This window comes from Capricornis sumatraensis, chromosome 2, assembly GCF_032405125.1.
Source record: "Capricornis sumatraensis isolate serow.1 chromosome 2, serow.2, whole genome shotgun sequence".
NCBI classification, from domain to species: Eukaryota; Metazoa; Chordata; class Mammalia; order Artiodactyla; family Bovidae; genus Capricornis; species Capricornis sumatraensis.
The window spans coordinates 66495002-66509496 of record NC_091070.1 but is presented as its reverse complement, the minus strand read 5'-3'; the positions used below and the strand labels follow the sequence as shown (position 1 = coordinate 66509496).

General features: G+C 43.7%; 1 protein-coding gene across 2 annotated transcripts; it reads right to left on the bottom strand.

The window, feature by feature from the left end:
• Positions 1 to 2848: 2848 nt before the first annotated feature.
• On the bottom strand, positions 2849 to 12501 carry CCDC32 (coiled-coil domain containing 32). Of its 2 annotated transcripts, none has more exons than XM_068965375.1 (4): positions 12404 to 12501; positions 10714 to 10969; positions 7269 to 7425; positions 2849 to 3776 (listed from the first exon to the last, which is right to left on the bottom strand). In XM_068965375.1, the coding sequence occupies exons 2-4, from the start codon at positions 10955 to 10957 to the stop codon at positions 3638 to 3640; spliced, it is 540 nt and encodes a 179-aa protein (XP_068821476.1). In that variant the 5' UTR covers positions 10958 to 10969; positions 12404 to 12501; the 3' UTR covers positions 2849 to 3637. The 2 variants fall into 2 exon arrangements, with proteins under 2 accessions (XP_068821476.1, XP_068821477.1); XM_068965376.1 differs by lacking the exon at positions 12404 to 12501 and adding an exon at positions 12232 to 12272.
• Between the last annotated feature and the right edge of the window lie 1994 nt (positions 12502 to 14495).

The window sequence follows — 14495 nt, the reverse complement described above, 5'->3', positions numbered from 1 at the left end:
CCAAATGGATTCCAAACCCCTGAACGTGGCTTATAAGCCCTTCACATCTGGCCTTGTTTATTAATTTCCAACCTCACCTTTGATGCCGCCTCCCTGTCCTTTATGCGCCAGCTACCCTGAACCACTTGCCAGTATCCAAACTTTCTTTGGCCTTTTGTACTTGCTGTTTTCCTCTTCTGGGACTTTTCTCTGCCACCAGGCTCTTACACCTCTCGTCTCTCCAGCTGCTAATCTTTTTTCTGGACTCAGCTTCCCTAACGTGATCTTCCTCCTACCTCCCACCTAACTGGCCTAGGGCTCTCATCTCTCCTTCCCATATGCTCTCAAAGCACTCTGTGCCTGTGCTGAGGCCCTCCAGCATCAGTTAACCAGGCTGCATCACCCCCTCCATCCCCACGTGGGAAGATAGTTTTATTTTATTCCCCACTGTGAGCAGTGCTTGAAGCATGGCAGGGGCTCAACAAATATTGGTTAGAGAAATGAATCTGTGCCTTAAATAGCCCACTAGGTTCAAGTAAACAGCCCCCCCACAAGCCTGAGATAGCTACGGCAGGGTCCTGTCTTGAATGTTATAACTGAGGTAGGGCCAAAGCTAGTTGGGAGACTTTGGAATTTTCAGGAAAATATCAGCTGCTGTATGTGGCTGGATCTGTTCCTAGCTTTGGAGGACTCATTTCAAGGCAAGGCCAGGGAGTAGCTCCAGGACATCTTTCCTCTTTCCACAACAGTCCTGGTGGGCAGGCCTGCCTGACAGGGACACACCTCGGCAACAGCTGGTAGGATGTTTGTTTACTTGGTGTGCTCCATCCAGAGCCTATTTCTGGAGTAGGTACTGGATGCAAGCCTGTGCCATTCTAGCACTGATCTTGCCAAGCCCTGAGCCAGGAGAGACAGCGGCAGTCACTTACCTTATCTCCCTGGCTCCAACCCAACCTTCTCTGGATATACCCAGTCATGACCTTTTTGCCCTGTTGGGAATTGCCCTTCTCTACCACTAAGGTTTAGCAGTAAATATTGCTCCATGTGCTCTTTCTGTTTCATTAAGGACAAGAGGAAGGAAGAAAGTTAAGGGTGATAAGAAAGGCTCTCTCAACTCATAAATTTTACTGATTTGAGGAAGTCTTAACTGGAGTTCCTTGGGAGTTCCCTGGGTCTAAGGAAACAGATCAGCATTTCTGGCCAATAGAATTTTTCCTATGGTTAGTCTCATTTCTGAAACGGAACTGGAATAGTAAGAGGTCATTTGACTAACTTACGATTCCACAGTAAGCCACAGCATGGATAAAGATAGCACCTTGGTTTCAAATTTAGGACTGATACATCCATTGCCTAAGTTAAATTTATATTAAAAAGCTAGCTTTGGAAACTAATACCAAATTTTCTTTTTTCTTTTTTTGGTAAATAGTTTCACCTTGTTTTTAGACAAATCATTTAAGTTGTCAGCTCTAAACCAATTAAGAAACCATAGTTACAAACCACTGGAGTCCCTTCTGTGGAAGCCTGTCTCTGCTAAGAGTGAAGGGAAAGGGCAGCCAGAGATCCAGGGCCTTCCCCTCACCCCAGCCCCCAGTTTTCACCCTGGGCTAACCACCTTTCAGCCCTACAGTTTCTTCTCAGTTCCTCTAAATCAACTCCACCTTTATTCACACTAAGATTCCTGTTACTTAGGTCGAAAATGGGAGAAAGGGAAAAGGCAAAGTTGGAATCCTGAGTAACACTGTTTTCTGGTTCAGAAGTGTTCTCTAACCATCGATGAGCAGCTGCTCTTTGGGAGAATATTTCAGACCTCACTGCTTTTCTTCTTAAATTGTTGTTACTGAGGAAAAATAATTTTGTTTATCATGCAAGGAGAAGGACAATCCCCCCCCCCCCACACACACACCTTTCCTTTCTAAACCTATCCCTTCATCTGAAAGCCATCAAATGGCTCTGTAGGAAGAATGAGGGCTGGCACCTGAACCAGGCAGAATCCTTTGCAAGCTTAGCCCAGGACCAGATGACTGTCAGTGTCTGGCTTCCTCCAAGCATCTGGGGAACAGAGAGGGTCACTCATTTTATCAAAGACATCCTACTAATAAAAGGCAGTAGGAATAAAGTTAACACCAGTAGTCAATGGCAAAAAAAAAAAAAAAAACAGAAAATAAATCAGGAAATTATGACAAAAATATTCATATCACCTGGTTGGTTTCCATCCTTTTGGACAAGGCAAAATTTCTAAATCTACTTGATTTAGAAGTGAGCAAATGTTCACTGGAGATTTTTATGGCTACCTGTTTATCATTAGGGATTTGGAACCTACTACCCAGAAAGAAGCTCCATTGGAGCCATAACCCCAGAGCTCCTACCCTCATAGCACCGAAGTTTGGCTTGTCAGAGGGCACGTGTTAAAAAAGGAATCTTCCCTGGTGGTCCAATGGTTGAGAATCTGCCTGCCAATACAGGGGACACCAGTTCGATCCCCACTGTGGGAAGATCCTACATGCCCAGGGGCAACTAATCCCATGTGCCACAACTACTGAAGCCCACGTGACCTAGAGCCTGTGCTCCACAGGAGAAGCCACTGCAAAGGGAAGCCCACGCCCTGAAACTAGAGAGTCGACCTCTTCTCCGCAACCAGAGAAAGCCCGCTCACGGCAGCGAAGACCCAGCACAGCCATAAATAAAAAAATAAACAAATCTTAAAAAAAAAAACGGTAATCTCGCAGAGGTTATCAGCTCTCCTGCCCTGACATGTGTTTGTCTTTAACTCCTCACTGCCTGGAAGCACCTCTCTGGGAGGAATCGGGTTAATAACACCACACACACGGCTAGTCTGATGAGAAGAGTTTTATGTGGGCGATACAAACTGAACAAGAACACCATAAACAAGGAAGGAAGCACAGGCTCAGCCAGGAAAGCAGCCACAAGGAGCAGGCGTAGAATTATTCAGGAGCGGTTTCAAACACCAACACCATATTTACATGTCTAATTTGGAACCTGGCTCTTTTTAAGCATCAGAGGAAGTTAGGGGAGAAACCATGCATGAGATTAAATATATATATACATGTATACACAGAGACACCAACATTTTCACACTTCTTTCGTTCATTTTGCCCACAAGAAACAAATTTCCTAAAGTCCCTATATTTATTATGGAGTTGGCAGAGAAGCCCCAGCTGGGGCTTGGATTCAAGGAGGCAGACTTCACTCTCTTTGACCCTACACACCCCTGACAGTTTACCAATGGAACACTTGGAACATGGGCGGGAACGTTCAGAAGAGGCAAGAAAAAGTACAGCTCATTTAACTTATGCATTATACACAAGGGCATCAGTTTTTCCAAATACCTTCACGCTTCGTCCTTTACTAGGTTCTTAGCAGACTTCTCACCTGCAGCAACAGAGCTCAGACAAGCTGTGAGACATAGAGTAAGGTGGTACTTTGATCCAGTGCACACTGAGTCAGTCACTTTACTCAAGACATTCACACATGCCAGACCCTGGCAAATCCTCAGGGGGCTGTGGCTTCATGCTTCGTGGAGTGGAAGGCTGGGCTTTTTCCCTCCCTAGATACCTCCTTGCTGCTGCCGTCACTGCCAATGAGTGCTCCGCTGTTCCCTCTGGACCCAAGACAGCTGCTGGGCGTGTATGTGTGTAATTTATTGTTCTGCTGCTGTTGGCTCGTCCCCGGGCGCTGGCTTCTCAACCTGTGACTCTGGAGGAATCAGATACTGGACCTCCTCCGTACTGATGGCTACCTTATCTGGCTGGAGCCACCTCTTGAAATGTTCCAAGGTGCTAGGAAAGAAGAGGAGGAAAGTGTGACTGCATCAGACTTCACTGACTAATTATTTAATGATTATCTCAGATACTCCAAGACTGCCTTGCCACCCACCACCAATTTCTTCCTACAGTTGTTTTTCACTGCTAACATGAGGTGTGGGGCACAACAGCTCCTCTGACAGCTGTGCATCCTAGCAGCTCCATGGTGTAATTTACCCCCTAGTGGGCACTTGGGCAATAAGCAGCACGAGGCCCCCTTCAAAGGCAGTTTCTGAAGACTTGATGAGAACAGCTGAAGAGCCTATGCCTGTCTGGTCTTTTTTCCTCCAAACTGGAGAGAAGAGAAATTTTCAAGGGGAGGAAACATTTCAAATAAATACCAAATTACTGCATGTTAAGTTGCTTCAGTTGCGTCCGACTCTTTGTGACCCCATGGACTGTAGCCCGCCAGGCTCCTCTGTCCATGGGGATTTTCCAGGCAAGAATACTAGAGTGGGTTGCCATGCCCTTCTCCAGGGCATCTTCCCAACCCAGGGACTGAACCCACATCTCTTATGTCTTCTGTATTAGTAAGGCAGAAACCTGAGCATCTTGGTATCTCTGATACCTGAAGTAGTCTGAAGCTCAATTATACTTACAGCACTTAGTTGCGCTAAGTGTGGTTTTTTGGGTGTTTTTGTTTATTTAATTCATTCTATAGCAAGATGCCAAGATGGAAACATCTGAGTAGCAATGTTCCCCACAAAGGAATGGCCACTATGCCAGGAGGCTTTTTTTCGTTTGGATCTGTGGTAAGGAGGAGGGCTTCCCTGGTAGCTCAGCTGGTAAAGAATCTACCTGCAATGTGGGAGACCCTGGTTCGACTCCTGGGTTGGGAAGATCCCCTGGAGAAGGGGTAGGCTATCCACTCCACTATTCTTGGGCTTCTCTGGTGGCTCAGATGGTAAAAAATCCACCTGCAATGCAGGAGACCTGGGTTTGAATCCTGGATTGTGAAGATGCCCTAGAGGAGGGCATGGCAACCCACTCCAGTATTCTTGCCAGGAAAATCAATCCCATGGACAGAGAAGCCTGCCAGGCTACAGTTTATGGGGTCGCAAAGAGTCGGACATGATTGAGCGACCAAGCACAGCACAGTGGAGAGGGGGAGGTATCCCTGCCTACCTTCCTTGAGCATCCAGGATCCTCCCCTAAAGGTATTAGACAGACACAATAAAATACAAATGACTAGAAATAGTGGAAAGCTCATTCTATGCTCTTCAACAGCAAAAAGTCATATGCCAAAAAATAAGGCCGTAACCAGCAGACTTCAGACACCTACAATGGGGGAGTCATATTGTGGACAGTAAGATTTCCCAGCCCATTGCTCCCTTGCCAAAAGCATTCAATGAGGAGGGGTTACCTATCTGGTCTTCGCATATGTGAAGAAACACACAATTCCACTACAAAATGGCCTGTGCTTAAAACATACACTTTTAGGTTTAAAACCAAATGCATATCTGTTTCCTGTGCTTGTTCTGAACAGAAAGAAGCATTCTCACAGATGTAGGCTCAGGGCAATGCAATGTGGGTATTTAATCTTCATCTACCACACATTTCATAAAATGGTTCCAGTTATTTCTACAAGGAAGGGAAACCACATTATTTCATATATTAATAAATACACAGGAACATGAACTGGAGTCTTGGTGCTGATCGGATTTCAGAGAAAAAGAATTCCTATTTGAGAATTATGCAAAAGAAAGAGTCTTTGTTTCTCAGAACTGGAGAGGAAGGAAATATTAATATTAGTGGGGAGAGAATATAATACCAAATTATTAGTGGCTCAGGAATCGGTGCGTCTTCATCTTTTGTGTTTGGGTCAATTTACTGGGAAAAGAAAAGAGTAAATTTTATATTATTTTCTGAACCCTTGGAAGGTGGCTGGCCTGATCTTAGATGCCATCCTGATTTCTGAAGAATCTGGGGCCACCTTGAGTATTTGAGATAATGTAAGTGAAAATACTTTGCAAGTTAAAAATAAAATGTAACTATGAAGTTCTATTTACATGATTTCAGCAGCAGTATTCATCTGATACCATGGGACTCTGAAAATCAATGTTAATGACAGGTTGTAAACTTAGGTTAAATCACAGTCCCCTAAAACCTTGTGTTAAAATTCAGGTTTTTATTTCCCTTATTGATTTTCATTTTGAAAAATTTCTTAGTGAATTTTAAAACTCTGTAGGAAGAATAATATTAGGAATAGCGAACATTTTGTCTTGAGAGTCCCTTGGATTGCAAGGAGATCCAACCAGTCCATTCTGAAGGAGATCAGCCCTGGGATTTCTTTGGAGGGAATGATGCTGAAGCTGAAACTGCAGTACATTGGCCACCTCATGTGAAGAGTTGACTCATTGGAAAAGACTCTGATGCTGGGAGGGACTGGAGGCAGGAGGAGAAGGGGACGACAGAGGATGAGATGGCTGGATGGCATCACTGACTTGATGGACATGAGTCTAAGTGAACTCCGGGAGTTGGTGATGGACAGGGAGGCCTGGCGTGCTGCGATTCATGGGGTCGCAAAGAGTCAGACACGACTAAACAACTGAACTGAACACTTTGTACTGACCCTGTGTCAGGCACAAGTTCTAAGTGCTTCATACACAGTAACTCATTTAAGGCTCATAACAACCTTATGCAGTAAGAGCTACTACTCTTGCTTCACAGAGCAGGAAGCTGAGGCACACATGGGTTACTCACCCAGTAAGTGGCAGAGCTCCTGTGCCCAGTGTCAAGCATCATCCTGCTGTTTGTAACAGAATGCCCTCTCCTCCTTTCTGCATCTGGCCCACCTGAGGATACTGTTTCCCTTTGGTACAAAACTAGAGCCCAGAGGGAGCTCAATGGTCTTTCAACTCTTAAAGCACATTGTCACTTCTGCTCATCTGGCTCTTATGCTGCCTCGTTTTACTAGGTATGTCTTCATATATATTCTTCTCTCCCCAAACTAGTTCTGAGGACCAAAAGAAGGGTCTAGAACGTCGTTACATCTCCCCCTTCATGCCCATGACATCAAGCACAGTCCCTTCACACCAGAGATGCTTAAGAAATTCATCCATTTGTGCTACACAAATTTGAGTGTCTACAGTATGACAGAAACTCTGTAAGGCAGTGGAGACTCATAGGTAAGAAGACAGTTCCAGTTGTTGACTGATGACTAGTTTCTCAAGTGCAGTGTGTACTTAAAAATGAAGACGGCGGTTTATTCTCAACTCTGTTCAACCTGTGATCAAGATGTAGATGGGGTATTTGCTTTTTGGCAAAAATATCCTTTCTCAAAAATCTGCCACTGGACTAAGAGCAAATAAAGCAGCCTTAAAAAGGATGATATTTATCTCAGAAAAGCTGCTGTTGATATCAACTTATATCTGGACTCAGATGTCACTCTCCCTGACTTCTTTAGAGGAAGAGAAATGCTTTTGGTGAAACAGACTATCACCTGGGGCAGGACTAGGAATCAATTACCTCTCATCAGAATCAAGTCCATCCACAAAGAACTCAGATGCTAACTTCTCCTGGAGGAACCGGTCCCAGCATTCCTTCTTTGCTTGGGCCAGGGTTCGAAGCATGTCCTTGGAAGTCACTTCCTGATTTAAACCTTTGATTCTTCTCAGTTTCTTTTCTAAAGAGAGAGGAAGTTGAGCTTAACAAGGAACTTGAATATGAAACAAAAGTAATCTAAAATGCAAAATGCCAACTGAAAAATTCTTATTGATGAGTACAAGCACATTGCTCTCATTTTTTTAAGGACAAACGTACATTTTTCTTTTTCCTTCACAACATCTTCACTCTACATTGTATCAAACAAATGTGTAACTCCAGAAAAAGGAAAACTATAGATTCTCATAAATAAACTGATGGCATATGTTCTTTGAAATCACATAATCTCAGCAGGTAGCTCTCTAAGGAAAACTTGTTTTCCCTGGCGTGTGATGTGTATACTGTCGTCTTTTTTCAACTCCTGAAAATAGTTTTTCTGAGGAGTAAATGGTTGGGTTTTGTTTTTTGGTAACGGTGTCATAAAGTGGTTTTCAAACCTCATGAGAAAGAATCAAAGAAAATGGAGAGAGATTCAGTGGTTCATTAGACACTAAAATTAACTTGATGAGAACACAATAATAAGAGACCTTTAAGATCACTCTGTGTGATTAAAGTCTTGATTAAAGAAAAGGAATCTCCTAACAGTTTTTTCTGAAAGTTGTTCTACTTGTGGCCTGAATGTTGGAGGCTTAATAAAAACAAATATCTTATAATCCCTGTGAGAGCAGTCCATATGGTTTCCTGATGATATATGTTTAGTTACACTTTGCAGTTTAAGTAAGAACACAAGAAAGAGGGAGTCCTCTGGTGCTCCAGTGGCTAAGGATCCAAGCTCCCAATGTAGGTGGCCCAGGCCGAATCTTTAGTCAGAGAACTAGATCCTACGTGGTGCAACTAAGATCAAAGATCCTGGGTGCCTCACTTAGACCTGGTGCAGTCAAATAAATAAATATTTAAGAATAAAGAATCCAAGAAAGGGTATCACCATTTGTCTTCTGCCTTAATTTAGTCTTGCCTCCAACTATAATAAATGGGTAAATGATGGCTTTTTGGAAGGGATAGGTGGATATCAAGCCCAGGACCAATAGAAACTTCATGATTTGCAATCTGGTTTTCATTTCTAAGCAAGCCACATCAACTTGAATCCACTTATCAAAACAAACACCTTTTGGTGCTATAAGTTACCACCAAAAGCTTACCACGTGAAAAAAAAAAAAAAAAAAACCTACAGTTGATAAATGTTAAATATTTAAGGAGTCTTTTTTCTCTCCAGGAGGATGTGAAAAGGATTATGTACATCTCACGCTGAATTGGTTAAAAGTTTTTTTTTTTTTTTTAATTTGGCTAGTTGTGGTATGTGGGACTTTGTTTCCAGACCAGGAATGGAACCCATGCCCCCTGCATTGGAAGCATGGAATCTTAACCACTGGACCACCAGGGAAATCCCTGAATTGGTTAAAAGTTTTTAATTGTTGCTCTTAGTTGCATTCTCTGATATAAGTTTATTTGGCAATAAAAACAATCTTTATATTGTTAGACCTTGTCAAGGTGGGAAGAGGTCTTTGGGGCTGGAAGAAGTCTTCCTCTCTCTGTGTGCTGAGTCCCTAGTTAGATGTGATCAGGCAGAAACAGGCGCCCTTGCATCCTCCAAACCTGCCTGCCCTTGTCACCCAGATTCTGCCATAAGCAACAGAAATGCCTCTTACTTTCTTCAGGGAAGGACATTTTAATCATCATGTTAACTGATTTTAGAAAAGATGAGTAGAATTTTAACTTTCTGAACCAGTCTTCACCAATCAAAGACATGACTGATTCCATGAAAGATTCTTCTTTTCCCAGGACACAGAGCACCAACAAGCCAGAGGATCTGGTTCTCCAGCTTCCTCAGACTGTTGTTTCTTCTCCTTACCATCACTGAAGACAGATTCTGACTGCCACAACAGAACTGTTAACCTCCTTGGCCATTACTGCATGGATGACTATCCTATTTCTGATGGCTTCCCAACAAATTTCACATTACACCCTCCTCTTTCTCATTAGCCATCATTCCACATGTGTTTTTCCCATATTTTTTCTTGCACATCATTAACCAAATGCCTTTTGTTTTTCCAAGACATTTCTTAGCAATATGTAAACCCTATTCTGACTCTTCTTTCTGTCCTTCCTCAAAAGCTTCTTCCAGAATTGTCTTTCCTTCTTCAAATAATTATTCCCAGGTTTGGCTCTGTGACATGTTGATGGGTCTCATGGATGTTTAATGAAACAGGATAACACAATTCTGAAGTTTGGCAATCCTGTCCAAGACTGATATTTGTCTTTCCCCTATCAAGGGACGATCTGAATCTCTTTCCTGAGTTAGGAGTCTCTCTAAATACTTAAGGCCATAAAGATAAGTGAAGATGTGTTCAGGAAATATTTTAAAAGTGAAATGGCTAACAAGAGGAAGAATGAACTTTATGTTAATATGTTGTTGTTTAGTCGGGAAGTTGTATCCAACTCTTGCAACCCCATGGACTGTATCCCACCAGGCTCCTCTGTCCATGGGATTTCCCAGGCCAGAATACTAGAGTGGGTTGTCATTTCCTTCTCCAGGAGATGTTCCCGATCCAAGGATCAAACCTGAGTCTCCTGCATTGGTAGGCGGATTCTTTACCACTGAGCCACCAGGGAAGCCCATTATGTCAATATACTCCCATCCCAACAATCATTCTATTAAACATAACAGTTTCTCAAACTGTAGTATCAGAAATCCAAATGGAGCTCTGGGGCCATGACCTTTTTCTTTCAGGAAGGTATAGGTTTGACACTTTTGGGTAACCTGAATACTTGAGCCACTGTGGCCACCTCATGAGAAGAGTTGACTCATTGGAAAAGACTGATGCTGGGAGGGATTGGGGGCAGGAGGAGAAGGGGATGACAGAGGATGAGATGGCTGGATGGCATCACCGACTTGATGGACGTGAATTTGAGTGAACTCTGGGAGTTGGTGACAGACAGGGAGGCCTGGTGTGCTGCAATTCATGGGGTTGCAAAGAGTCAGACACGACTGAGCAACTGAACTGAACTGAACTGAACTGAAGAGTAGGTAAGAGTGTTCTGTAGAATGCCAACAAATAAAGCAAAATTTAGATGAAACAAAGGCCAGAGATGACAAAGACTATTTTAAGGGATATACTGGGAAAACAGGGCTCCTTCCCAACAACCAACCTGAAACCCCCTGTAGATTTACACCTGACAGATACATGTGGTGAGGACAAAAAGAAAAATTAAGAATAGAAAACCAGATTTGATGTAACAGAACTTCAACATGCTTCCTTAAAACCTCCAGCTTCAGATTTAAACAAACAAACAAAAAAGCCATCTAACTTACCTAAAGATGCTAAATACACTTCTGAATCCTGCAAGGGAGCCCAAGGCTTTACAGCTGGCTGTGCAGCAAAGTGTGGGGCCTCCCTCTGGCCTGTGCCTCCAGGGTAAGAATCCATAAAGGAGTCTGAGAAGGCATTGCTGGCACTGTCCTCTTGGTCAGGATGTGGCAGGCAGGAACAGATTTCAGCCCAAAGATCTGGGCCAGATCTTGTGGTTGTAGAGTCAATGCTTTCAAACATTTTCATTTGGAATCTGACCTGAAAAACAGAACCTCAAGTGAATAAGAACTGACTTGGGAAGGAAGGTTACAGCCTTTTAGTTAGTTTTTCCTAACAAAATTTAAGATGTATTCTATTACATTCTTATGTTATAGATAAAAAGATGACAAAAGGGTAATTGGGTTTCTCTTCTGGCTTTGCACTTGTTTTCATAATGAAGTTGGTCTTTTAAAATAGAATTTCTATAAGCCAGACACAAAAGACTGAATGATTGAATGGTTCCATTTTCATGAGGTCTCTGCAGTAAAACTCACAGAGACAGAAAATAAAATGGTGGTTGGGCTGGGGATGGTAATGGGAGTTATTGTTTAATGGCTACAGAGTTTTAGTTTGGGAAGTTCTAGAAATGGATGGTGGTGATGGTTGTGTGATAATGTTAATGCCACTGAACATTACATCTAAAAATGGTTAAAATGGTAAATGTACATTATGGATGTTTTATACATGTGCAAGCACACACATAGAGGTATTTCTAGGACATTTCCAGTGAGGACAACCGTCCTGTACTTTCCTCCAAAGATCTCCAAGATGCGACCACTCTGTCCTCAACCAATTAAATTCTGTTTTCAATAGGACACAGACTAAAAGTCCTGCACAGTTCCATATACAGTACACTACGATAATAAAAATGCTGCTTGGTGAAACCTGTCAGAGTACTAGCTCATGGGCTGATTACATGGAGAAGCTGAGCTTGAACATGCTTCACGTCCTTATTAAAAAAAAAAACAAAACAGAAAGAGAGACATTTTCATCATTTTACAGACGAAAAAACTTAGGATCAGAAGCATAACTTGCCAAAGACACATTACTGGTATAGAGTGAATCCTTGATTGGAAACCAGACCCCCGCCGCTCCAAAAGCCATGTTTTTACCCAATAAAACTCAGCCTGCTTGTGACTATACTGAAAATAGCCTGAGCAGAGCTGAGAGGGAACAGCGACCCACAAAGCCCTGGGGGCTTTCATAACTATCCAGTCTAGTACGATGAACTGACACCTCCTTTCAGGAGGGACCTTTGAGATTATGAAGGCTGCTTAGGAAAAGATCTGAATAATTTCAGGAGCGAGAGCCCAGGAAGCGCAGGGCCCGGAAGTAAAAGGCCAGATGTGACGGAGGCCCAGTATGAACTGATGCCAAGGGTCACAATGAGGCTCCACTCCCATCCCGAAGTCGTCTGAACCCACCCACACCAAAACTGCTAGCATCAGAGCCCCGGTCCCCTGGTCCCCACTAGGAAGTACCGTCCAGAGCGGAGAAACAACCCTCGTGTCCAGATTCGGGGCCTCAATCACTCCAGCCTCAAGGACTGACTAGGCGGGACGACTCAGGCCCCAAGGCACCTCTGTGGTATCTCGGAATACGGCCGGAGCCAGGGATAGAAACGCCGCGCAACCCTGCGCCTCTTCCCCTTACCACAACCGCCTGTCAGCAGCCCTCAAACGCTCGGCTCAGTTTCTTTGCAGGCAGCAGGGAAGAAATAAGGAGGCGGAGTCTCCAGGTGACGGATCCCGGGAGTCCTCCAACCACCGCCCAACCTGGAGATGTTCTGTGCCTCGATTGGTCGAGAGGAGTCCAGCTGGGTAAGGAAGTGAGCCGCATGGCGCTTCGGAAACGATGGGCGGGACTGTTGTTGCCTGGATACGGTGGAGCACACACCCTCCGCCCCTGTTTTCCAAGGGGCCAGGTTGATTCCACCTATATCAGTGGGTTCCAGCCCCGCGGACACCGCTTTCCACGTGATTCCTGCTCGGATAGGGAAGCCCAGTTTCCAAGGCCTTGACTTTTCTTGGTTCCCTGAGCAAGTTAGTCTCCTCAGCAGTTCTCTGGACTGGTGTTTGTCCCCGAAAATTTCAGACCTTCGACACGCAGATTAGAGAACGTATGCATCTTGAATGGGGGGACGGAGGCGATTACTCTCCTTACTCCCACAGGAGATCCATGTACTTTTCACCAGTTATGATGCTTTTCCACATTGATTTAGTCAATAGGCATCAAGCTCCTGCTGTGTTCCAGGCATTCTGTTAAGCGGGAATTCAAGACAGGTAAGACTTGGTATGGGTCCCAGCTTCATGGTTTAGGAGGAAGCGCCATGGAGACAGACATGTTTACAAATCACCGCAAAGAGTTATAGAGATATGACGGAAATGAGGCCAGAGTACATTAAGGAGCCAGTGGTCATGGGAGGTGTGTGTGTCAGAAAGGCTTTTTTTTGTTTGTTTTAAAGAAGATGACCTTTGATATCCTTCTGGGGTTCGCTGAGACATAACCCTCCCAACCTGATCTCCAATTTCCAGGGTCGATTACTCTCTCACAAAGATATATGTGAGAAAAGACAGTAGCCACCCATCTGTAGAAGTAGCTTGGCTGAGGGTATAGTCTCTAGATGTGTCTGAAGCTTCTCAGTGTGGCTATGGTGGTGATAACTACCACCATGTGAAAGGGAACTACAAGGTACTCTTTTACTTACATTTATGACCATTCCTAGAATATGCAAACAGAAGGAAGTGGAAAGCAAGAAAGAAAACAAAGGAGCAAATAATAGGCAAGATTTTTGCCAGTGCTTATTCATAGAGAATATATGAGGATGGGCGGTTTCCCAGAGTCCTCCAACTGCTGCCTGACCTGGTGACATGAATCTTGTAGCATCTGATTCATAGAAAGGATGACTGTCATAGATTTATGGGTGTTTCATTGAACTGCTCCATAGCCTTTCAACTTACTTATGAAGTTTTCTCTAATATCCCGCTCACCAAAATAATACCCTCTTGATTTCAAATTTGGCCACCCATATCTTACATATCTTGATACCAGAATGAGTGTTCCTTTAACAGTAGGCACAAATAGTGGCCGATGTAAAATTGAATACACCTTTCAACTTAAAGTGATAGTTGTAAATTAACAAATGGTCACCTTTTCTGATAGGGCTGTCCAGGTGGTGCAGTGGTAAACAGTCTACCTGCCAATGCAGGAGATGCAGTTTCCTGGCTTGAGGAGATCCCCTGGAGAAGGAAATGGTAACTCACTCCAGTATTCTTGCCTGGAAAATTCCATCAACAGAGGAACCTGGCGGTGTACAGTCCATGGGGTTGCAAAGAGTTGGACACCACTGTGCACAACACACCCTTACTAATTCATCTATGTTGTTTGAGTTTAATTAGTGTGTGTGCTGAATAAATCCAAACCAGATCCTGGACTTGCAAAGGTGAAACCATAAGCCCTGATGATCTCCCTCTTCCCAAGAACTGCTCACACCTGGAAGCCACATGACAGCAGTCAACATCCTTCTATCTTAGACTCTGTTTTCCCACAGTGATTTGTACAAATATGTTTTTCATTTGTATTCTCAGCCAGCCTAGGCCTTCACTGAGGTCAGGAACCATGTCTTTCTTACCTTTGTATCTCTGAAGCTAAGTGATGCTTGGGAGATGTTCAAAATTTATTTGGTGTCTGAATGTTTAAATTAGAAACCTTTTGGTCAAAGACTACACTGAACTGGAGCTAGATC

Coding starts and splice junctions, on each gene's coding strand:
- CCDC32 (XM_068965375.1), bottom strand. CDS start 10,957: ATGAAAATGTTTGAAAGCATTGACTCTACAACCACAAGATCTGGCCCA. Junction 7,426..10,713: donor AGTGTATTTAGCATCTTTAG/GTAAGTTAGATG, acceptor CTCTCTCTTTAG/AAAAGAAACTGAGAAGAATC. Junction 3,777..7,268: donor GGACTTGATTCTGATGAGAG/GTAATTGATTCC, acceptor CTTCTTTCCTAG/CACCTTGGAACATTTCAAGA.